The sequence below is a fragment of the Copadichromis virginalis genome, linkage group LG6 (assembly GCF_057382275.1).
Source record: "Copadichromis virginalis isolate Kocher_CV1m ecotype Utaka linkage group LG6, C_Virginalis_male_GT1.1, whole genome shotgun sequence".
In the NCBI taxonomy this organism is placed as follows: domain Eukaryota; kingdom Metazoa; phylum Chordata; class Actinopteri; order Cichliformes; family Cichlidae; genus Copadichromis; species Copadichromis virginalis.
Window position 1 is genome coordinate 44103488 of NC_140623.1, and position 24901 is coordinate 44128388.

The following is a 24901-nucleotide window of genomic DNA, read 5'->3' on the forward strand; positions in this document are numbered from 1 at the left end:
GTGAACAAAGTTTTTTATTAATATTCAAACCCAAAACAAAGACACAGCACCTCTGCAGGACACCTTTAAAGCTGCTGAGACTCTTATTTAGAAAGTCTACATGTTTACTTCCTGTTCACAACAGAAATTTCAGGTGAATGTGAAGCTGCTGGTTTCTCGTTTATAACCAATCTATGGGTTGGACGGGTCGTAGCTTTATTCAGGAAATGAAACTTTATTCTGAAAAACAAAGTTTGGTTTTAAGCTGAGTTGTCACCCCTGGCAGGCTTTTATTTTGAAAGCCCAGACTTGGTGAGGGATCACCTTTGAAAAGATTTAGGTGTGTTTGGTCACATGATTTAACACCTGTGTTTGTGTCTTTGCAGTGGCTCAACGTGTCGCTGCTCTGAGGTCCTCGAAACGCCAGGTGATGAACCTGCTGGGTGCTGGTTTCTGATTGGTTAATCCTCCCTGTGCTGTGATTAGCTGAGTGTTTCATAATGTAACCTTTCACAATAAAGAGAATATCGAGAGCAGGGCTGTCTGTCCTCTTTGAAATCAAACTTCATGTGTTCAAAAAGTTCGCCTCAGCCTATCATCCAATGAGAAGAGGGTCTCTTTATGACATCATCACTGCATTCTCTGGGAGGCGAACTCCTTGGCCCACCTCAGAGCCTTGGTGATGTCATTGCTGTTTCCTGTTCCCTTGGCAACCACCTCTGAGCCACCGGCGCTCCCGTTGAGGTGGTAACACACAGCCACTGCCCAATCAGAAGCGACGAGGGATGGCGAGACCTGCAGAGGAAGGGGCGGTCAATTAGGCGCTTCCTTTTCCTGATCAGACATTGTCCAAACAGCTCTGAGAATGTTCACCGTGTTTTACTGATAGAAAGCTACCGTCAATAGAGCACTGTTACCACGGTAACTGACTGAGCATTTAACTGTCTCCTGGAAGCAGAAAAGTTTGATCTCAGAATTAACAAACTCAGTTTCATTTACACCTTTGTTTAAATAAGAACGGCTTTTTTGATGTCACATCCTGTTAAGCCTCACATTTAAGACAAACATCACAGTGGGCGGAGCCTGGCTGCTTAATGGTAGTTACCTTGGGAACCTGACAGGCACACAAAACCTTGCCAGAATGCCTCTGGTGAGCGAGCAGCATCACATGACTGAGAGGAGCAGTGGAGCTCAGCTGGTTCACCGTCTTCATCAGAACCTGAAACATTAGAACCACATCAGAGCAGAACCTCAGTGATCCGACAGAACCAGGCTCAGGATGTCCCCGCCCCTCTCTGAGCCTGGCTCTGCCGGAGGTTTCTTCCTGTTAAAAGGGAGTTTTTCCTTCCCACTGTCGCCAAAGTGCTGCTCATAGGGGGTCATATGATTGTTGGGTTTTTCTGTCTGTATTATTGTAGGGTCGACCTTACAGTATAAAGCGCTGTGAGGCGACTGTTGTTGGTGCTGCATAAATATATTGAATTGAAAGTTCTTCGTTCCCACTGTCACCTAGTGGTAGGATGCTTCTTGAGGCACCTTCTGTGATTTTGTGCTGCATGAATCAAACTGAACAGGGATTAAAAGCATGAATTTAAAGTGTGTGAGGCTTCATTAGGAACGGTCTCTACGTACTGACAGAGAGCTGGTCTCCACCAAGTCCACCAGCAGCTCCGTCCTTCCGTGTTTCTCCTGCAGGGCCTGAGCTTGCACTGCCGCCTGAGAAAAGCATGATGGGAAAAGAGTGTCAAAGCAGCCACACACTCAAACTGTCCCCCATCACACAGTCAGGTGGATCACACGTAAATCACCTGGGTTTAATGACATCATCAGCAGAGCACCAATGGGTGGGGGTGTAATCAGCTCTGATTGATTAGCCCTGCGTGCGTCTCAGGGCGTGCTCACCTCTCTGGTCTCCAGTTTCCTGACGGCGGTGTTGCTCGTCCTCTGCAGAGCGCGGAGTCGACTCTGCAGCTCTCTGCGCTGCCACTGTGGGATGGGGGTGTTATCCACAGCCTGGGAGACACAGCACAGGGTCAAAGTGCACACAGGCTCACACGGGAAGCTGGGACGTGTGCTGTTCCTGGGTCAGTCCACAGCCTCATACACAAACTGTTTGGGTGTCTATAGATAATATTTCCTCTGCTGATTATAACTCACCTGTTTAAACTCTATAACGTTTGGATTGTTAGGGGCGTGGCTTCTCTGACTGACAGGTCATCGTACTTACATCTGAGAGGACGCCCACCTCCTTGGAAAAGCACTGGGCAGTGTCCAGGCAGGAGGGGGCGGAGCGTCCAAGTCTGGCTGACAGCGAGTCGACGTCCTGAGATAAAACGTGCCCCGCCTCCCGAGCCTGAGAGCACAGAGTGTTAAAAGAGCTACGTCTCATTTTATTCCACCTAATCATTATGTCATGACTTCACTGACCCGTGCCGCTTCCTGTCCCGTCACGGCAACGATCCGACTGATTCCTTTCACCAGCTGCCTCTCAGAGACGATCACCAGGTCCTCGATGGCGCCGGTCTGCAGCAGGTGACTGAACACAGAGACGGCCGGCAGAGCGCCAGGTGACACGTCTACACCTGCTAGTTAAACTTAACCTCTCAAACAATGACAGGTCACATGACATCTGATTATCCTGACTAATGGCAGCTGTAATATAACTGTAAATAAAAGATGGAATGGCTGCTGTGACGTCATCCCCTGGTTTCTTATTTAAAGCATGTTCACCTCCTTTTAACCTGAGGGGCGTGTGTGTCTGTCTGTGTGTCTGTGCCAGTGTGTGTGTGCCCGTGTGTGTGTGTGCCAGTGTCTGTCTGTGTGTCTGTGTGTGTCTGTCTGTGCCCGTGTGTGTGTGTGTGTGTGTGTGTCTGTCTGTCTGTGTGTGTCTGTCTGTGTGTGTGTGTGTCTGTGTGTGTCTGTCTGTGCCCGTGTGTGTGTGTGTGTGTGTGTGTGTCTGTCTGTCTGTGTGTGTCTGTCTGTGTGTGTGTGTGTCTGTGTGTGTCTGTCTGTGTCTGTCTGTGTGTGTCTGTGTGTGTGTGTCTGTCTGTGTGTGTGTCTGTGTGTGTGTCTGTCTGTGTGTGTGTGTGTCTGTGTGTCTGTGTGTGTCTGTCTGTGTGTCTGTCTGTGTGTGTCTGTGTGTGTGTCTGTGCCCGTGTGTGTGTGTGTCTGTGCCCGTGTGTGTGTGTGTGTGTGTCTGTGTGTGTGTGTCTGTCTGTGTGTGTCTGTGTGTGTGTGTCCGTGTGTGTCTGTGTGTGTGTCTGTCTGTGTGTCTGTGTGTGTCTGTCTGTGTGTCTGTCTGTGTGTGTCTGTGTGTGTGTGTGTCTGTGTGTGTGTGTCTGTCTGTGTGTGTCTGTGTGTGTGTGTGTCTGTCTGTGTGTGTCTGTGTGTGTGTCTGTGTGTGTGTCTGTGTGTGTCTGTGTGTGTGTCTGTCTGTGTGTCTGTGTCTGTCTGTGTGTGTCTGTGTGTGTGTCTGTGTGTGTGTCTGTGTCTGTGTGTGTGTCTGTCTGTGTGTGTCTGTGTGTGTCTGTGTGTGTGTCTGTGTCTGTGTGTGTCTGTCTGTCTGTCTGTCTGTCTGTCTGTCTGTCTGTGTGTGTGTGTGTGTGTGTGTGTGTGTGTGTGTCTGTCTGTGTGTGTGTGTCTGTCTGTGTGTGTGTCTGCCTGTGTGTGTCTGTGTGTGTGTGTCTGTGTGTGTGTGTCTGCCTGTCTGTGTGTGTGTGTGTCTGTGTGTGTGTGTGTGTCTGTGTGTGTGTGTCTGTGTGTGTGTGTCTGCCTGTGTGTGTGTGTGTGTGTGTGCCTGTGTGTGTGCCTGTGTGTGTGTGTGCCTGTGTGTGTGCCTGTCTAGCTATCTTCATGAGGACCAACAGTCACACACACCGGTCCTCACAAGTTTGAAGCCTTTTTGAGACTCAAAATGTGGTTTTAGTGTCAGGGTTATGTCAATGAAGGTCCTCAATAAGATAGACACACATACAAGCCCGTTCAGCTGTCTGTGTGTGTGTGTGTCTGTGTCCAGGTGAGCACAGACTCACGTTCCACAGCAGAGCTCCACAGACGTCTGTCTGTCCGACTGTTTGTCCAGAAGCTCGGTCACCGGCAGCTCCACTGACACGACCCGAACAGGATCAGGATACACCTGCAGAAACAGGTGACGGTGGCAGGTGAGACAGCAGGTGAGACAGCAGGTGACCCAAAATGCGAAGTCTGAGCTCACCTCATCCACTGTCCTCAGGCCGCTGATGCCGCGAGCTCTCTGGAGGGGAAGCTCCTGACTGTGAACGATCTGATTGGCTGAGATGATGTCATTAACGCACCTTTCCACTTGCTGCAGCTGTGACACGCTCAGAGAGCCCTGAGGACAACACACAGACGCATCAGAACCTGCGCGGCCTGCACCATGCCGCCATTGTCGGGCTCACGAATGGCGGCCTGACCTTTACGCTGAAATCGAAGCGAAGGCGATCGGCCGACACGTGCGAGCCTCGCTGCTGCACCGAAGCACCCAGAACCTTCCTCAGGGCGAAGTTCAGGATGTGCGTGGCCGTGTGCTTAACCATGCAGGACAGCCTGTGCACCTGGAACCCCAACAGGAAACAGGAAGTCAGCAGAGGAAACAAGAAACACTCTTACAAGGTGAGATCAAATCATGAAAGGCAGCAACAAAGAAACTGAACACGGCTACACGACACAGCGCCGACGGTAAAGAGTGAGATCAGCACAGGTGGAGGTGACAGAGTCGCCACCAGACCCAAGGCAATTCTGGAGGAGGCGGTGCCTCGAGTCAGCGTCGCTCGAGTCAGCGTCGCAGGGAATCAATCTGTTTCACTCGTCCAGGATTTGAGGTTGATGGAGGAATTCGAGAATTCTCACCGCTTTTGTTCATCGTGGTCACAGAATTGTGGTCTGATTAAACTGAAGGTTAGATGTGATGAGCGGAGAGATGATCCCAGCCCGACTTTGGAGCCATCACCGTTTGTCCAAAGCATCGGGTCCACATGTGAATAAATGTGCGTGTTTAATGTGCTCAAATATGTTTCTCTTCCTCCTAAAGTAAAAGACGTAAAGAGAGATCGACCCACCAAGAGTCGCCGCAGTGATGTGACTGATATCAAACTGTGGACGCTGACACAGAGGTCACAGATGCTTTAAAGCCAACACGTGGCGGCTCAACAAATTTAACGAAGCGAGCCCGAGATTCTCCGTTCAGATGACCGTAGCGTCTCCATCGCTGTTGAGTAGTCGAGGTTTTTTGCTGCCGAACTTTTCGTGCTGCTGGTTTTTGCATTGTTGTTTCACCTTCAGACCGAACTAACTGAGCTTCAGAGCGACAGCGGCCTGAGAGCAATCGAAGCTGCAATCAAGCACTTTGATGCCACAGCTCCGATTTCATGCTGCTCGTGTTCGGTCCGTGTGTGGGAGCGCTGGGCTGTGCACACACCGTTACTCTGGCCCTTAGTGAACTGCCCCTTTAAATGTCAATTGAACCCAACTGTTTACCTGATCCAGGTGCAGCTGGAGCTGGTCGCCGGTCTTCAGGTTGTCGGCCACGGTGACCCGATGGACCACGTAGCCCCCCGCCCGGACCACCGCCTCCACAGGAAAGAGCACGTCCTGAGAGACAGGAAAGAGGTGGAGTCATAGGGACACAAAAATGTTTCTCACGATGCACTGAGGGAGGCGCCTGCTGACCTGCAGCTCATACAGGGTGAAGTAGCCCTGGTCATGTGACTGGCCCCCCTGCTCGGCGTAGAAGCAGGTACGGTCCAGTATGACGCTGCAGCGCTGACCCTCGGAGACCTCCGACACCAAAGCCTGCCCGTTGTAGAGTGCGAGAACTGTCGCACGGCACGGTGGGAACACTGGGAGGAAGTATGTGGACATCATTAGCTGACCACCGAGGCTCAGGTGTGTTACCTGTGCAGGTGGAACATACCGTATCGACCCTCGGCCAGGCGGTAGTCATATTTGAGACTGTCGTCGGTGTGAGGAACGCCAAGACGCTGCAGCTCCGTCAGACTGAGGACGTCCAGTGTCACCTGGGCACGGTCACCTGCCTGCAGCTCTAAAGCCACCTGAGACACACAGACAGGTGTGTGGATCTCATTCCAGTAGGCAATGAAAACCTTTGTCTTTTCAGAATAAAAGCAGCCTTCTCTGTCCTTCACAGTAAAAGCCCTCACTGTTTCCAGATTAAGACGAGTGAATTAAGCCCCACCTTCTGGTTCTCGGCAATCAGGCGGTCCAGCTCCTGGCGGTCTACATGGACCCCCCTTTCCTCCAGGATCAGGTCCACCAGGTCCAGAGGGAAGCCCAGGTCCCGGTGGAGAGACCAAGCCACTGAGGCTGCCGGAAGAAAGGAAATAATTAACCAGGTATGAACACCTGAGCCCAACAGGTGGGCTCGGCTCAGGCCATCGTCAACCTCAGACTGTTAATTAAAGGCTTCATTAACATCCTGATTAACTCAGGTGTGTTCACGAGGTGTGTTCACGTGTCAGAGTCTGGACCTGGACTGACCGGGGAAGACTCCATGTTTGTAGTCCTTCCTGCTAAGCGTGCGCTCGATCAGCCTGCTGCCCTGCTGCAGAGACGACAGGAAGTGAGCCTCGTTCTCGTTGATGATGTCCACAATCTGGAAGACAAACACCATCTGATGACAATTTCCTGCTATATCACGTGACCCAACTTTCATGATCTGACTCTGAAAGTCAGGAGCGATGAGGTCAGAGGTCATAATACAAACTCACCCGGTCTGTCTCCTGGTGCAGCTCTGGATAAATGTTACCCTGGCAACAGAAACCAGGTAATCGATAAAACAGCCTTCAATTTACTGTAAAATGCAAAATAATGTCAGTTCAGAGGCATTATGGGATGGCGTTTTACCAGCAGGTCGGCGACGGTGGGAACTAGGCTGGCGAGCGTTCCCTGGGGAGCACGAAGGACCTCGACACAGAACCGAACCGCCCGCCGTAAAATCCTCCTCAGCACCAACCTGACACCCACACACAGGTAAACATAAGATGCCTGCTTCTGGCGTCACGCTGACAGCTGATTGGTAGGTGACTCACTCGGCTCCTGACATGCCCGGGTAAACTCCGTCAGCGATGCACACCGATAATGTCCGGACGTGGTCAGCTACGACTCTGTAGGCCAGATCCACCTGACCAACATCCACCGCCCCCATCCTGCCCCTATACGGCTCCACCCCCGACCTCTGAGGACATGGTACACGTGTCACCATGACAACCTGTGCAGGACACCTGTGTGTGCTCTTGTGTGTGCCGGCATACCTGGTGGATGGCGTGCAGCAGCGGTGTGAACAGATCTGTGTCATAGTTGGAGGTTTTGCCCTGCAGGACGCTCACCAGTCTCTCCAGACCCATCCCAGTATCCACGCTGACCTGGGGCAGCAGCCGCAGACTGTGGTCCACCTCCCTGAGACGGGATGGGACCAAGATTCAAGACAAAGGAAGTGCTCTACGCATGGACTAAAGTAACTACGCATGGACTAAAGTAACTACGCATGGACTAAAGTAACTACGCATGGACTCTAAAGTAACTACGCATGGACTCTAAAGTAACTACGCATGGACTCTAAAGTAACTACGCATGGACTAAAGTAACTACACATGGACTAAAGTAACTACACATGGACTCTAAAGTAACTACGCATGGACTAAAGTAACTACGCATGGACTCTAAAGTAACTACACATGGACTAAAGTAACTACACATGGACTCTAAAGTAACTACACATGGACTCTAAAGTAACTACACATGGACTAAAGTAACTACGCATGGACTCTAAAGTAACTACGCATGGACTCTAAAGTAACTACGCATGGACTCTAAAGTAACTACACATGGACTCTAAAGTAACTACGCATGGACTCTAAAGTAACTACGCATGGACTAAAGTAACTACGCATGGACTAAAGTAACTACGCATGGACTCTAAAGTAACTACACATGGACTAAAGTAACTACGCATGGACTCTAAAGTAACTACACATGGACTCTAAAGTAACTACGCATGGACTCTAAAGTAACTACGCATGGACTAAAGTAACTACACATGGACTAAAGCAGACCTTCCCAAAGTGTGGGGCCCGCCCAGTGCTTTAAAGTTTGCCATACACACACAGTACGGTAATATTACGTTGAAGCACAGTACGTGGGAGGGGGAGATACAGGAGAGGTGGAGGAAGATCTCAGCCTGGTTTTCTCTGTGGTGGGGTTGGGTGGACTGTCCCAGGCTCTGTGGGGCCGGGGGGCGCTGCTGCACTGGGCCCCGGTCTGGATGGGCCTGGGCCCCCTTTCCCTGGCGGGTCGCGGAGTATGGGGGTGCCTACTGGGGTCAGCGGGGGAGCTGGCCCCAGGGAGGGGTCACTTGCCCCTCCCTTCCTTCCCTGCCCATCTCCAGCTGCCTCCCTCTTCCCGCTCCACCACAACCACCCACACATGCAGGGCCTTGGAGTAGGGGTATGTCACCAGGGTGCAGAGGAGGCCACCCCCCCCTGTCCCCTTCTGGCTGCCTCTGCCTCAATTTTATCCCACAACTTAGACATTCACATTACTCACACTCTCATTACACATACATATAGGATCTTGGGGGTGGGCACGATACACGGAGTCCAAATTACCATCAGGGTGTACACCCCACCCCTGGCATCGTTGCCCACCTCTCAATTTTAAATACACGTAGACATTGAGGGCTAGCAGGAGGGACCATGCGCTTACCTGCTGCTCTCTGGCAGGTAGCTCCAAGCCCTCCTGGGTTTTAAATGCACCTTAGAACACACATGCATCAACACTACAATGAGCGGGTGGAGGGAGGTTTGGAGTCTTCTCTCACCCCCATTCTCTGCGGCCTGCTGGAGCGGGGGGGCTAGGAGGAGGAGTTGGCCGTCCGACTGCGGTCTGGAGTGTGGGGCCTCCCTGCTGCTGCGGAGTCGGGGCGGTCTGCCTCCCCCCACTGCAGGGAAAAGGGTAACACCACCTGGGTCTGGGTGCAGTTCCCCCCCCCCAGGGGCAAGGGTACCTAGACCCGGTTTGTAGAGTACGCTTGGGGAGTGTGATCGTGTGTACAGCGTCTCTTTATGTCTGTCTCCACGTTGGTTGAGTGTGGAGTAAGTGCATATGAGAGCATGAGGGTGGGAATGGATGTCTGTGTCTGTGTGTGCCTGTATGTCTGTGTCTATATGTCAGGTTGGGTGTCAGGCGCCACCTCTCTGGGGACATCTCAGGCCCTCCAAGGTTTGGAGGCCTATCTCCACCCACCACCACTTCCCCTGCCAGTGGCGGACTCCCTCAGGTGTCGGTGCGTTGGTGGTTCTTTGTGTCCGGGGATGGGCGTCCAGGTACACACCGGCTCACTCCTTGGCGGCCGCTTATCGGGGCCTGGAGCCTGGGGCTCGCTCGGGCCACTTCGGAGGTGGGGTGCCCTCGGCCTCTCGGCCTGGGGCTCGGTCACTCAGGCACAGCTGGCTGCCGGCGTCACTGCAACCCCCCCTGGCTTCTGCTCCGCGGCTGCTGAGTGAGCCCTCATCTGGGACTCTCCTCAGCTCTTACTGGGACAGTGGCGCGGCTGCCCCTCTGTTGGTCTTCCTTGGTCTCTTGTGTTCTGGGGGCTTCTGGATGTCTGAAGTTTTGATCTCCTCCATACCTGCTTCATGCCCTGGAGGACGGGGCTGTGGCCCCCCCACACTCCCTAGCAGATCGTTACATGGAGAAACCTTTGGAATGCAAGCATGCTGATCCACACAGGTGTACACACGGGTATTCACAGACGCGGACTACAGCTTTCTTGGCTGCTGCCTCAAAGCACATTGTGCGCTGTCTATCTTGCGTGCTGCACAATATCGTTTATTATTTAGTATCTACTGATATCTACTGCTAGCTAGTTTATTGTGATGGTGCTTTTTTTTATTATGTTGCTCTTTGTTGTTTGCTTTCTCTTCTGTTTTTTTTCTCCATACAGGTGACCCAGGTGTTTTTTTTCTTTTTTTTTTTTTCTTTCTTCCCCCCCTTCTCACCGTCTCTTCTCCCCTCTGGTTTTCTCTCTCTCCCTCTCTTTCTTTCATTCTTTCTCCCTGTCCTATCCCCCAGTCATGTCTGTCCCATTTGTAGCAACTGAAAATAAAATAAATTCCTAATTATAATAAAGGTAAATCAAATGGACCAATATGGCAAGGCCATGATGATCCACTTGGTAAAATAAATCCGCTTGGCATCTTTCTTGGCCTTAAGACAACAATTCTGATGCTAAAGATCCAAACAGGACACAAAAAAGAGAGAGAGAAAAAAAAAAGGAAGCACAGTACGTATCACTCCGCGAGGCTCCTCAGTAGCCGTAATGCTCCGACAATCCATCAAGCCTCCGTAGCTTAGCAAAGTTGTACTAAAACATTTTTGGACAGATTGCTGAGCGCCGTGCAGCACATAAAAGCGGTTCGCGGCCATCAAGCACAACCAGAATTCATACATAAGGCGCGCTGTCAACTTTTGAGAAAATGAAAGGATTTCAGGCCATGCATGGCGTTAGTGTGGTTAGCTTGTTAGCACGTTGACGCCGTCCAGCCCCACGCACGGGGCGATGCGCAGTAACTCGTTAACGGAGATTTGCCGTGTCCAGCTTGTCGCTGCCTGCAGGCGAAGCGATGGGGGAGGAGGGGGAGCTGTGTTCAGTGAAGGAGAGGCGAGGCCGAGTAACGTTGCGTAGAGACAAAAGTGGACGAAAGAGAGGCAAACCTATGGCTCCACAACTATAATTATAACGTAACATAGACTATATTGATATAAACGATATTGTCACATTTTATATCTCGTATAAAAATATATCGATATTTTTAAAGAACCTCGATATATCGCCCAGCCCCAACTACACATCACCTTGTTTTACTTACACATATTACACAGGTAATGTTCCATTCAAACAAAATCGCGGGTCTTCCTCTGCATCACATAGGTATCACTTTCTAGTTTTAACATATTGTAACGATGGTTAAATGTCATTTTACAGTGACAGGTTGGTTATCTCTGCACGCTGTTGTTGTTTCTTTAAGATACATACTTGGTTGTGCTGCAGGAAAAAGGGAGTTAATGTGTGCAGGAAAGGGAGGGGGTCTTCGTTGTTGTGTGACTGTACGCGGCTGAAGTGAGGTGTTATATGAGGGCACTCTCCCCTGAGTTAACGGCCCGTTTGCCTGTGTTACGGAATAAATGGACAAACTGAGATCAAAACGTCTGGTTCTTGAGAACGTTAAAGTGTAACGATCCCATCTTTCCCAAAGTCTCTCTCCTTTCTCCCTCTGCAGCTGCAGTGAGAAGGTAATCTATTCCATATGATGGATTACGTTAATAATGTCTATGACCAGCTTCCGTGTGGGGGGGCTTGTCTGCAACCAACATTTAGTAATCGCCTTTTTGCATGCAACCATAATTATTTTCAGGAGTTTTCCCAAGGTACATGGTACTAAAGGAGAAGTCCAGTGTTACTTCAAGCACATCCACCAGTATTTATCTCTTCCCAAAAGGTCTTCAGTTTAGGGCATGACCAGAAGACATGGAAGCAACCTGCAGCGACCTCCCCGCACTCCCTCGAAGCGCCTGAACCACTTATTTTGGATTTCTGCTTTGGTGTGATGAAGAATCTACTTAAATTCTGCCATCCAAAATCTCGCCATGTTAAAGAATTTATGCCTCGAGGTGCTTTATATAATCAATGACTGACATATGTTGTTGAGCTCTTTTTCATAGATATGAAACTTCTGTACACTTTGCCTATAGTACCTCTTATAAGGTTCTCACCATAAGCATCCACAAATATTTGGATCACCCCACTAGCATCTGCGTCAAGCATTCTAATTTCCTTCCGGAAGAAGCTCCGAACCTGTAGGTAACGATAAAAATCTTCCCTGCCGATCTCGTAAATCTGACACGTCCTCAAAATTGATCAGCTCCCCATGCTTCACTATCTTACAGATCGCAGTGATTCCATGCCTGGACCACTCCCTGAATTTATGTTCTAACAATGCTGGAAGGAAGCGTGGGAGATACGCTGGCCATCCCAGCAACCCTATTTCCCTATTAACTCATTCACTGCCATTGACGTCTATAGCCGTCAATTGCAGTGAATGAGTCAATGGGTTTAACTCATTCACTGCCAATGGCTGGCAGTGAATGAGTTAACACAAAGAATTGTAATCACATCTGCACATTTTTTCAGGGAAAAACTTACACATAAATTTTGCATCTGATATGCCTGTCGCAAACTCTCAAGAGACCCCAGAACAGACTGTATTGGGAAATCCATCAAAGAAAGCTCAATGTGCTTCCATTTTGCCTCAAACTTAGAGTTACACCAGCACAGAGGTCTGATCTGGGCTGCCAGATAGTAATCCTCAAAGCACGGTAGAGCCATGCCCCCCCGCTCACCAGGCAGCTGCATTGTTGCATATCTCACTCTCGGCCTTTTATTTCCCCATATGAATCTTGAGCAATGCATATCCCACTCCCTAAATTGTTTTGCTGGAACCTCCAGTGGAAGTGCTGCAAACAAATATAGCAGCTTTGGGAGGATATTTATCTTTATCGCTAACTCTGCTGCCCAGATCGAGGTGGAGCAGACCCCACCTCTCCAGATCTTCATATATCTTCTTGTTCGCCCGATTATAATTAACTTCATATAACAATGCAATGTCTTTTGTCAGCAGGATCCCCAAATACTCCATTTGAGATTGATGCCATCCGAATCTATATCTTGCTACCAATTGTCTTGAGGGGTTAAAAAAAGAACGTCAAGATGTGAGTTTTTTGAATGTTTAGTCTATAACCAGACAGTCTGCCATATTCTTCCAGTATTTCCATAGCAGAGGAATTCCCTCTTCCAGGTTTCCTAGTGTTACCAGCACGCCATCCCCGTTGTAACCCCCTCGAGTGTCTTCCCTGATGCATTGAGCCAACGGCTCAATGAAAAGGTTAAAGAGCAGCGGGCTCAACGGGCAGCCCTGCCTGCAGCCACGTTGTAGTGTTATCCGATTTGAAAGGCTTCCATTAACTTTGATCCTCGCTGTTGGAGACATATAAATCATTCTTATACACTGAATAAACCCGTCACATAGCCCAAATCTCTTCAACACATGAAACAGAAACTCCCACCCGACTGTATCGTATGCCTTTTCCGCATCAAGCCCAATGAGAACTGTTCCAGTTTTCCCTTTAAGTATCTGGCCAATAATATGAATGGCCCTTCTGATATTATCGTGTTTGTCTGTTACCAATGACGCCTGTTTGATCCTCCAGCATGGGCATCAATGTACTCAACCTCCTAGCCAAAATCAGGGCAAATAGTTTGTAGTCTATATTTAACACGATAAGAGGTCTCTAACATCTGGGATCAGTTTTATCCTTCCCTGCTTTTGGTATGACAGAGATATACACCTCCCACCACGATGGTGGGAGCGCCCCCCCACTCAGAGTGTAATTAAAAGAGGCCTTTAGTAGTGGGATTAAGGGTTCCCTCATCTGCCTATACCACTCTGGTGGGAATCCATCACATCCTGGGCTTTAAAAGTCTTGAGTTTTGAGATCCCAATGTTGAGCTCTTCTGCTGATATTTCTCTGACGAGTTTTTCATTCTGCTGCTTACCTATAAATGGCAGATCTAAGCTGGATAAGAAATTCTGAATCTTATGGCCTGTATTTATATAGCCCAAAGCGCTTTACACATCCAGTCACACACACATTCACACACTGGTGATGGCAGCTACATTGTAGCGCATTGACAGAGGCGAGGCTGCCGGACACTGGCGCCACCGGGCCCTCTGACCACCACCAGTAGGCAACGGGTGAAGTGTCTTGCCCAAGGACACAATGACCGAGACTGCCGGAGCCGGGGCTCGAACCGGCAACCTTCCGATTAAAAGGCGAACTCCCAACTCTTGAGCCACGATCCGCTTTACCCGGTTGTGTGTATAGCTCAGCGTAATATTCTTCAAATGCGCTCTGAATTTCTTCGAGTTTATTAGTTATCTTATTTGTTTTTAGATTTCGAACTTTATGAATGTTGTTGCCTCCTGAGTCTCCATGATAATAGCCTAGCAGCTTTGGGTCCTGCCTCATACCACCGTTGTCTATTATATTTTAATTTTCTTTCAATTTCTTCACTTAAAATTTTGTGGATCTCCTGTTTAACCGGCCTCATCTGCTCCAACACACGGGGGCACCTTGTAACGGTGTGCAGTTGCTCCAATTTTTGCTCTCACCTTCTTTAGGACTGCACATTTTGCAATAATTTTACCCCTAAGGCATGCTTTAGCTGCTGGTCATGATGTCGGTTTGGATATGTGGTGAGAGGGAAACATGAAGGTGATACAAATCATACATATATACCAACAAGACAGTGTACATCACCGTCACAACAGCGTTTGTTTTAGTTCAAAGGCTTTATGGTTTTTCCTGTAATACCTGGTGGTGTAGTCGGTGATTTTTTGTCAGTTCAGCCTTTTATATTATGTTTAACCCGAGTGACCACCCGGTCAGCTGGTGGGTAACAGGCATCTCCAAAAACGTTAGAGCACTTATGCAAATATGTGATGTCTTGATGAGTCGAGCAGATATTTGAAGTTTACACAGAAACATTCTCACATGAAAATATCTTAAAAGTTTATTTTGTGACCCAGAAAGAGTAACATTTCAAACTCCGCCCCTCTGTGTCCCTCCGCCACTGCTTCCTTTGAGTTTTGGACCAAATGCATTCTGGGATATTGCATTTCGTCATTTCGAGCTGATTGGAGACCAAAACAGCCAATCAGATTTTTTTGCATCCAAGTCTGTGGCTGGTTTTGTGGCACAGATATAACGGTGTAGAGAAAGAGTTGAGCGCACACGGGCAGAAATGTTGAGAGCGCGAGCGACACAATGCGAGCGAGCGCAAATGCAAAAACTGAGTGAGAGGGGCTGCTGTTGTGTGTGTGTGTGTGTGTGTGTGTGTGTGTGTGTGTGTGTGTGTGTGTGTGTGTGTGTGTGTGTGGATAATAGCAAACACTGAAATACAGTTTTTGCACGCAGCAATGAATTTTGTTCACTCAAATTCAGCTTTTCTTCGCTCAAAATAAATTTCTCCTCAAAATGAAACACTTGCACCTGCAAACTTTTTTTACGTGCGCTCAGAATAGTGGCACAAAAATGACGCCATATTTCTGGGGCTAGCTTTAAACCCAATCCTCATAGTAATCCCGAATGATCAGATAAATCTCTGTCCTATTAAACAATCCTTCACTCTGTGGAGATCTTTACTAAAAGTAAAACAATAATCAATCCTCGAGTACATATCACGTCTCGCTGAATAAAATGTAATGCGTTCATTTTTGTGTAAATATCTCCAAATATCTATAAGCCCCAACTCAGCATTGTTTATACTTGTTTCTCTAATTTAGTTCCCCTCCGGTCTCGGCTAGTTGTATCCCATTTTGGATGGAGAATTGAAATCTCCTGCACATATACATGTTCCAACACTTTCTGCGGCAATAAGCCTGAATATCTCCTTAAAGAACCCTGTACTACTACCAGGGGGTGCATATATATTACACAGCGTGACGTCTTGCTGTTCCATTTTCCCTTTCACCAACACAAATCTTCCCTCTTTATGTTCTCCAGTAAACTCAAAAGCTTGTTTGGTATCAGAATGGCCACTCCTCTTTTTTTCCCAGTTCTATGTGAGGCATAATAAATATTTTTGATCCCCGTTCTCTTCCACTCCTCATGTTCTTCGTTTGATATTTGATATTTTGATTTTTAAACTTTGAAACTATCTTATGACTAAGGTAGTCTCATGTGGACTAAAGTGGTCTCAGGCAGATTAAAAGGTCTAGGTGAGTCATGTACAGTACCTGTTGTACTGCATGAAGACCAGGTTCCAGATCTCCACCACCTCTGGGCTGTCAGCGTTGACGAGCGCCGCCGCCTCTCGCCCACCGACGTGGTCGTAGTGGATCTCGGTGCAGGGACCACAGGGCCCCGTGTCCCCCATCTCCCAAAAGTTGTCCTTGAGTCCGAATGGCAGCAGACGGTGGGTGGGGACCCTGAAGGGACAGCAAGGGTCAGCTGACCTGTAGCAGTGCAGCCCCAGCTGCAGACAGATGTGCACCTACCCGATCTCCAGCCAGATGTTCAGTGTATCCTCATCCGCTGGCAACCCTGCTGCTGCATCACCGCCAAAATAAGAGACATACAGCCTGTCAGCAGGTATCCCGTAATGCTCTGTGAGGAGGCTCCATGCCATCTGACACGCTTCCTCCTGAGTGCACACAGAGCAGAGTGAGCCTCTTTTAAACAGGAAGTAAACTCCCACCTTAAAGAAAACAGGAAGGGGACCCACCTTGAAATAGTCTCCAAACGACCAGTTTCCCAGCATCTCAAAGAAGGTGTGGTGGTAGCCGTCCCGGCCCACGTCATCCAGGTCGTTGTGTTTGCCGCCGGCTCGGACGCATTTTTGGCTGTTGACCACGCGGCGGTACGACGCCATGTTGCTACGAGGGTCCGCTGTGCCCAGGAAGATGGGCTTGAACTGTGAGCGCCACACAAAGATGGAGAGAAGGCTCTGATTGGTTAAATCACAAGGTTTTTTTTTAAAAAAAGTGCTTCTCACACGCGCGCACACACAATAAAACATACACACAGAAGGACATATACGCAGACCACTTCCTCCCCCGCCATCTGTGTTTACCTGCACAGGTGTGACAACTGTTGTTAATCTGGACTAAAATATTCAATAAAACGAAACATCAATAAAGTCTAATCGATCCGCAGTCAGCCTCTGACAGGCTCTTATTTTGAAATCTCCCGGTACCCCCGGACCGGGTCGGGTCTGTACTGACCTGGTTCATGCCGGCGTTGACGAACAGCAGGCTCGGGTCTCCTCTGGGCCGGACCGGGGAGGACGGGACCGGCAGGTGTCCGTGTTTGTCCCGGAAAAACTCCACGAAGGCGCTCCGGACCCGGGCGGCGGGCAGCGGCGGCGGTGAGCCGCTGAAGGAGCGCTCTGAGGCGGCGGAGAGGAAGCCCGGCGTCCCGCTGAGCGGCCGGAGCCTCCGCAGGAGCAGCCTCATCATCCAGATCACAGCGAGCCGAGCCGAACCGGTACCGCAAGGACTGCAAGCTGCCAAGACACGCATGCGCACAGCCAGCCGTTTCTTCTTCTCGTGAGGGTGTAAAACCGTCAGAGCTGCGCCGCCACCTGCTGGTGTCACGGTGGAACCGCAGCGTGACGTCATACACAGCTGAGCGCAGGTTCTCCTGCAGAACATCAGCTGATCACGGAACCAGAGAGAAAGGTGACGTCACGGGTCCCCGTCGGAGAGTAACTAAGAACTTGTACTGCAGATTGAGAGTAGAGCTGTCTTTAAAGTCACGCAGCAGCGCGTTTCTGCTGTTTCATTGTTTACGCCTCTTGTCCTCGGCCTGGAAGCTGCTGTCCCCGCGTGAATCTCACTGACACGTCGCTCCGTGTTATAAACACAAGTAAAACATCAGCAACCAGTCACATAATAACACAAACATGACGTTAAACAAAAAGCAGCGCTGGTATTTCCGAGCCCGGGCCGGTCCGCGAAGGCCTCAGCAGCACCGCGAGGCTCCGCGCGCCCATCAGACCTGATTAATCCCACCTGAGCTCGCGGGCTCGCGTTCAGTCCGTGTGCAGGTGACGGAGTGGCGGCGCGATGCAGAAAGGCCTGAAGAAGTACTTCGTGAACATGGACGAGTACCTGTGCAGCCTCGGCCTGTACCGGAAGATGGTGGCACGCGATGCGTCCAGCCTGTTCCGGGCCGTGTCCGAGCAGGTGAGCTGGGTGGCGGGAGGGAGGCGTACCGAGTACAGTTACGGTGTGAGGGAACTTTGTTTAAACTCTGGGTCAAACTGGGCGAGGTCAAAGGTCACAGACGTCAGTGCACACAGTTTCATTCCGCCGCACAAAGCAGGTCTGCGGAGAGTGTGGGCTAGGGTTGCCAACTCCCTGAAAAATAAATAAGGGACACCTCGTGGCCAGGGCCGGGCGACCCAGTTGTCTTCACCCTTCCCAGTGTGGTGAATTTTCTAGCTCTTTTTTTGTGTGAAATTATTTTTTTAACCCTTTGACTTGAATTTGATTTAAGTAGATGCATATTCTATTCTTTGTGATATGAACACATGTGAAACAAATGATCATTTAGCCATTTATTTTTAGCTCACAATGACAACATTAACACAGTAAAACAGGTCTCTTTCTTAAACAGAAGCCTGTCATGCTTAACTTTTGAGAATATAAGTAAATCTTTCTTTAAAAGAACTTTGTCCTGCTTAACTTAAAATAATAGAAAACAATAGAAAGAAAAATATTCTTGTAACAGTGCACATTTAGTGCATTTAGTACAATCTGCTTCAGTTGAAATATTATTTCAGCTTTTCTGATGCTAATCAGCTGCTCCTGTTTGTAAACCCGCTTGTTCCCATGATTACGCATCATAACTCATCATCATTATTCATCTATGTATTACTTTTATGTATTAGTCATCTATTTGTTGTAATCATCTATCCTTGCAGTTGTTTATTACACAAAATAAATTATATTATCACACTTCTGGCCACATAGCGCTGATATTCACTGCACATGCCCATATTAACTTTTTCCAGCCAGGTGTTTTCCTTTTCCCATTCTTCCCTTTCTCTGAGGGGAACAAACATTGCTGCTCTAACGCTGGGCTCACACTGTGCGGTTTTAGGCCCATTTTGAGCCGATTTTTGAGTGATCGGACCGATTTTGGCCTTCATCGTGCGTCGTGTAGTATACGTGGGGTAACGAGAAGCGATTAACACCTCGAGCAGCTCCCGATCATCAATCGCTCGTGAGGTTCTCACCACAGCCGCTCACACTGCACACGCGCAAACACGTAAACGTCGGTGAAAAAGACGTTGCAGCACGGCTGTGCAGCGTGTGATCTGGACACAAGCGATGGAGGCACAACTTGTAGAACTTTGGAAAGCTCATCCGAGCCTTTTCGATGTGGCATCACAAAATTATCACGACCACAACAACCGTGAAAACAGTTGGATTTACACTGCTGCTCAATCACAGCTGCCTGATCAATGTTTTTCATTAGCAATTTAGCAAAGTTGATGGTGGTGGTGTGTCTGTGTTTGTGAAAGACAGAGAGAGCGAGCGACAGATTATCTGTTATAACCTTCATGTTATGGAGGCACAGTGTGAGCACTCAGGTTGCATCAGAGCATCGGGCGGTATAGTGTGAGACCTGCATCGTGACCTACCAACTTCTAACCCCTGCGAGTCAATCGTGCAGTTTGAGCAGGAGCTGAATATCGCGACTGAAAAAATCGCACAGTGTTTGCCCAGCTTTAGGTGTACTGTCGTCCGAGACTTGCACCGCAGTGTCGGCGTTTGTTTCCCTGTTGGCCATGCTTCTTGTTGTGGTCATCTGTTGTCTTCCGGTATTTTCTCCGTAAGCGACCTTTCCTCGACCAATGAGATGAGCGGTAATCTGAATTGTCATACTCGAATTGTCATAAGTGTGCTGTCAGCTCATTGGTCACAAAGCAGGAGAGGGGCTGGGAATTATGTTTTCAAACAAAGCGTTAATTCCATAAACATTTATAGACTACTTTTGATTCTCACTGTATTACGGGACAAAGTGCGTCCCTTATTAGCTCAATACGGGACGTGTACTTTTGTTTCTAAATACGGGACGATTCCGTATTTTAAGGGACGGTTGGCAACCCTAGTGTGGGCCGAACCAGAACCAGGAGGCAGCGAGCTCATGAGGAGGGACAGCAACACTAACACGTGTCAGTGACCTGTGGACTCCTCAGAGGTTTCACCTGTCCTCAGATGTCTGTGTGAAGCTCCTCCCATCAGCTTCGCTTGTTACTCTGAGTAATCCATTACCTGTGACTCTTACCTCAATGGGAGTGTAGTGGATTACTTTTCTCCTGCAGGAAGAGATTGTCACTCTTGTGTTTTGTTAGAGGTGCAACTTCCTGTTTCCTTCCCGCTGAGGCGTTTGGCAGGTTCCCCAGGAGCGACACACCTGAGCTCACCTGAGCTTTGCTGCTCAGCAGTCTGAGGTTGTCCCTAACTCGTCCCCCTGACTGTTAGTGACGGCTGTTTGTCATCTCGGAGTGGTTTCTGGGTGTGTGCGTCAGCGTGATGGCGACCCGCGAGGCTAACCTCAGAAAAACTGTTCTCGTGTGTGTGTGTGTGTGTGTGTGTGTGTGTAGTTGTATTTCTCTCAGAATTACCATCAGAAGATCCGTCAGGACTGCGCTAACTTCATGAGAGCCAATAGATGCAACTTTGAGCCGGTGAGTTCAGAGTATTCTGAGTATGAGAGAAATACTCAGTTACTTCATTGTGCTGTGTTTTCTGTCCTCTGCAGTTTGTTGAAGGCTCGTTTGAGAAATACCTGGAACGTCTGGAGGATCCAAAGGTGAATATCTCTGACCTTTGACCTTCAGTCAGCTGTTCACCTGCAGGCAGTGTGTTAACCTGTGTGTGTTTTCAGGAGACGGTGGGTCAGGTGGAGATCAAGGCTCTGTCTCAGCTGTACAGGTGAGTGATGCAGGTATGCTGTGTTTTCTTCGATGAGCAGTCACGGCGTGTTTCGAAACCAGCTGACCTGAGGGGTGTGGCTACCAAACCAGAATTTTCCTTTTGTTTCTTTTTTTGTTTTATACCATCCTAAATCACAATACAATTTTATTTATATAACGCCAAATCACAACAAGCAAGCACTTTGGCGACAGTGGGAAGGAAAAACTCCCTTTTAACAGGAAGAAACCTCCGGCAGAACCGGGCTCAGGGAGGGGCGGGGCCATCTGCTGTGATTGGTTGGGGTGAGAGAAGGAAGACAGGATAAAGACATGCTATGGAAGAGAGACAGAGGTTAATAACAGATATGATTCAATGCAGAGAGGTCTGTTAACACATAGTGAGTGAAGAAGAAACACCCAGTGCATCATGGGAATCCCTGGCAGGCTACACCTGTTGCAGCATAACTAAGGGAGGAGTTTGAAGCCTGATCTTGAAAGTAGAGATAGTGTCTGTCTCCTGAATCCAAACTGGAAGCTGGTTCCACAGAAGAGGGGCCTGAAAACTGAAGGCTCTGCCTCCCATTCTACTTTTAAGATAAGATAACCTTAATTTCCCACGTGTGGGACTAATATGTTTTGTTACAGCAGAAAGTGGACAGTGCAAAGTTATATAGCAAAAATTAGAGAACACTGGAATAGAATAAGATACTGTACACAACTGTACAGAATAAAATAGAATAAAATATACAATAGGATAAAAATAGAATACAAATGCTATATACAACTGAGTAAAAATACAGCAGGTACAGCCTGCTCTGCCCTTTCCTGTAGAGGGTGTCTGAGTTATGAGTCCAGTCCAGTCTGTTGTTCAGATGAACACCAAGGTACCTGTAGCTGTCCACAGCCTCAATGTCCATACCTTGGATGTTCAGTGGTTGCAGTGGAGGATGCTTGTGCCTGCGGAAGTCTACCACCAGTTCCTTGGTTTTACTGGCGTTGATCTGGAGGTAGTTCAGCTGGCACCAGTCCACAAAGTCTTGAGTCAGTCCTCTGTACTCCTTGTCGTCCCCATCAGTGATGAGGCCGACTATTGCAGAGTCATCAGAGAACTTCTGCAGGAAGCACTGGGTGGAATTGTGGGAGAAGTCTGCAGTGTAGATGGTGAAGAGGAACGGAGCCAGAACCGTTCCCTGTGGGGCCCCCGTACTGCAGACGACCCTGCCCGACACACAGCCCTGAGTCCTCACATACTGTGGTCGGTCGGTGAGGTAGTCCAGGATCCAGGTAGTGAGGTGATGGTCCACTCCAGAGTTCTCCAGCTTGTCCTTCAGAACCGAGGGAAGAATAGTGTTGAAGGCACTGGAGAAATCAAAGAACATGATTCTCACAGTGCTTCCAGCGGTCTCCAGGTGAGCGAGGGAACGATGTAGGAGGTGAATGACGGCATCATCCGCTCCAATGCCAGGCTGGTAGGCAAACTGAAGTGGGTCCAGTGATGAGCTTATTAGGCGCCGAAGCTGAGCCAGGACCAACCGCTCCAGGGTCTTCATCAGGTGGGATGTCAGAGCCACCGGCCTATAGCTGTTGAGGTCCTTGGGGCGTGAAGTCTTTGGCACTGGTACAACACAGGAGGTTTTCCAGAGCTGTGGGACTCTTCCCAACCTCAGGCTCAGGTTGAAGAGGTGCTCCATCACCCCACACAGTTGGTCCGCGCAGGACCTGACGACCCTCGAGCTGATGCCATCTGGGCCCGCTGCCTTCTTGCCATTAATCCTCCTCAGTTCCCTCCTAACCTGGGTGGTTGAGAGAGACAGGCTGGAGCCTTGTGTTGAGTGTGTATTGGATGCTGTTGTTGGGGGTGGGGGGGAGTGAGCAGGGTGAATAGAGGAGGTGTGAAGTGTCTGAGGTGGAACAGCAGCAGTGGGGGTGGGTGAGTCTGCAGCCGATGTTGCAGACTGCCTCATGGCTGAATCAAATCTGTTGAAGAAATGATCATTTGCCCACCTCACATCCCTCCCAGGCAGAGAGTTCTGCTGTTTGTGGCCTGAGATGGTTCTGAGGCCTCTCCAGACTTCACCAACGTTGTTTTGTTGAAGCTGGTTCTCCATCTTCTGCCTGTAGCTGTCCTTCCCATTCCTTATCAGTCCCCTCAGCTCTCTCTGCACCCTTTTCAACTCCTCTTTGTCCCTGGATTTGAAGGCCCTCCTCTTCTGCTTAAGGACGGCTTTCATTTCTGCGGTAATCCACAGTTTGTTGTTGGAGAAACTCCGCACAGTCCTGTTGGGTGCGGCGTTATCCACACAGAAGTTAATATAGTCAGTAATGCATGTCACAAGGCTGTCGATGTCCTCTCCGTGGTCGTCACAGGTCACCTCCCACACAGTAGATTTAAAACAGTCCTTAAGAGCCTCCTCGCTCTCCTCCGTCCATCTCTGGACTGTGGTGGTGGCTCCCTGCGCACTAAGGGCTCATACACAGGGACAAGGAGCACCAGGTTGTGATTAGGGGTGGGTTTTGATAATCGATTCATCGATTAAAATCGACGAGCTGATTCTGATGTTTCGGCGGGTCCGCGCTTTGTGTTTACGTCCTTTTTGCGCTGATTCTAGAGCTGTTAGTTTTATCTCTCAGTATATTTCAAGAACAGTTTCCCGTTTAAAAATCTGTTTTCTTCATTATTCGCTTGCTTGTTACGCACAAGGCTGCCGTTGTTCACAGCCTGTCGGCCGCTGTTTTTTTCCCTTTTACCTACTTCCGAAGAGAAAACCTCATTTCTGCCGTTCAACAGGTTACTGAACAAATTTAAACTTTCTAAAATTATGCAAAATGCAAAACGCTGTGTCTCTAATAAAACCGCTGTAACTCAGAGGTAATCTTCATATGTTGATTAATGGTTTTCTTTCGTTTTTGATCTACTGCAGAATATTTTTTATAAAATCCCAGGCCAGGAAAATCTCCTTCATGTTTTTCTGTTTTATCTTCAGCTACTTTGACACAAAGGCCTCTGCTGTGATGCTCACACCTTTGATAAAGTCTTGCGAGTGTCAGCTTCCTTTATATAGATACAAAAATATGTAAATGTACAGATCTGAATTATAATATTTCTGACTGTCTGAGGCAAAATTTCCCAGATTCGAATCGAATCGATTCGATTCGGGACCTTGTAAATCGGAATCAAATCGATTCTAGAAATCAGTGACGATACCCAGCCCTAGTTGTGATCAGAAACCTTTAAATACTCTAGGAACAACAAGTAGACCTGCAGTGTGAGAGCGAAGCGCTCTAATAGGGTGATATGGTACTACAAGTGTAAGAGCCAAAGTCAATGTTTATGTTTTTCCTTTTTGTTTTGGTGGCACAGGTGTATAGTTTTACCTGCGTCTCAGGTGATGGTATGTGGGTGTGGTCACAGTCTATTTACCTGATGTCGGTGTTCGCAGCAGGTGTGTTGGGTGAGTGGTTTGTGGGCAAACTTTTCTGTTGACCGTCATTTTTTGGCACACCAGTTAATCCATGCGCTAGTTGTAAATTGATTGAAAGCGCAAATGTTTGTTTTTGTTTTGTTCTTAAAATAAATGCGCAAAGTACAAGTACGACTCATTATGGATTATTGGAGGCGCGTCACAGGGACACAACCAACTCAGCCGGCCGCGGCTTTATTTACGGATGAAAGTCGCAACAACAAGGTTATTAAGATAAGATGGAGCCTGATTATTTAAGACCTTGTATGTGAGGAGCAGGATTTTGAATTCTGGATTTAACAGGAAGCCAAAACAGGAGAAATCTGCTCCAAATGACTCCAAGGTTCCTCACAGCGTTACTGGAGGCCAAGGTAATGCCATCCAGAGTAAGAATCTGCTTAGATACCATATTTCTAAGATTTTCAGGGCCGAGTACAATAACCTCAGTTTGATCTGAATGAAGAAGCAGAAAGTTAGCGGCCATCCAGGTCTTTATGTCTTTAAGACATTCCTGCAGTTTAACTCATTGGTGTGTGTTATCTGGCTTCATGGACAGATAGAGCTGGGTGTCATCTGCATAGCAGTGTAACACGAAGATGCTGATGCATGCTTTTATTACCAGTTGCATTGATTACTGCCCTGCTCTCTGGTCTTCCTAAGAAGAATATTTCACCTTTACAACTTTTGCAAAACTCTGCAGCTCGTGTGCTGATGAAGACCAGAGGGCGGGCCCACATTACACCGGTTTTAGAATCGCTGCACTGGCTCCCCGTGTGTTTCAGGATCGATTTTAAAGTTCTTTTATTGGTTTTTAAATGTCTTAATGGTCTTGGGCCTTCTTATCTCTCAGATCTGCTTTTACTATACGAACCCTCGCGGA

At 48.6% G+C, this 24901-nt stretch overlaps 2 protein-coding genes across 4 annotated transcripts in view; one reads left to right on the forward strand and one right to left on the reverse strand.

Annotated features, from left to right (window-relative positions):
* aars2 (alanyl-tRNA synthetase 2, mitochondrial (putative)) lies at positions 1–17364 on the reverse strand. 2 transcript variants are annotated; one of them, XM_085460643.1, is made up of 22 exons: positions 16857–17364; positions 16358–16546; positions 16131–16276; positions 15870–16061; positions 7269–7413; positions 7047–7192; positions 6862–6970; positions 6726–6764; positions 6496–6610; positions 6194–6321; positions 5912–6050; positions 5668–5837; positions 5476–5589; positions 4413–4553; positions 4193–4330; positions 4011–4114; positions 2407–2515; positions 2207–2332; positions 1882–1992; positions 1612–1695; positions 1085–1198; positions 1–774 (listed from the first exon to the last, which is right to left on the reverse strand). In XM_085460643.1, the coding sequence occupies exons 1-22, from the start codon at positions 17283–17285 to the stop codon at positions 610–612; spliced, it is 3153 nt and encodes a 1050-aa protein (XP_085316769.1). In that variant the 5' UTR covers positions 17286–17364; the 3' UTR covers positions 1–609. The 2 variants fall into 2 exon arrangements, with proteins under 2 accessions (XP_085316769.1, XP_085316770.1); XM_085460644.1 differs by lacking the exons at positions 1–774; positions 1085–1198; positions 1612–1695 and having other exon boundaries at positions 1931–1992; positions 2137–2332.
* The window catches only part of alg13 (ALG13 UDP-N-acetylglucosaminyltransferase subunit), a 21951-nt gene continuing 13992 nt past the window's right edge, over positions 16943–24901 (forward strand). The window contains exons 1-4 of one of the 2 annotated variants that reach the window (XM_085460646.1): positions 16943–17312; positions 20249–20332; positions 20407–20457; positions 20533–20579. In XM_085460646.1, the coding sequence (XP_085316772.1) occupies positions 20303–20332; positions 20407–20457; positions 20533–20579 (128 nt within the window). In that variant the 5' untranslated portion in view covers positions 16943–17312; positions 20249–20302. Of the gene's footprint in view, positions 17313–17699; positions 17820–20248; positions 20333–20406; positions 20458–20532; positions 20580–24901 lie in introns of those variants that run through there. The other variant, XM_085460645.1, reaches the window with a different exon arrangement.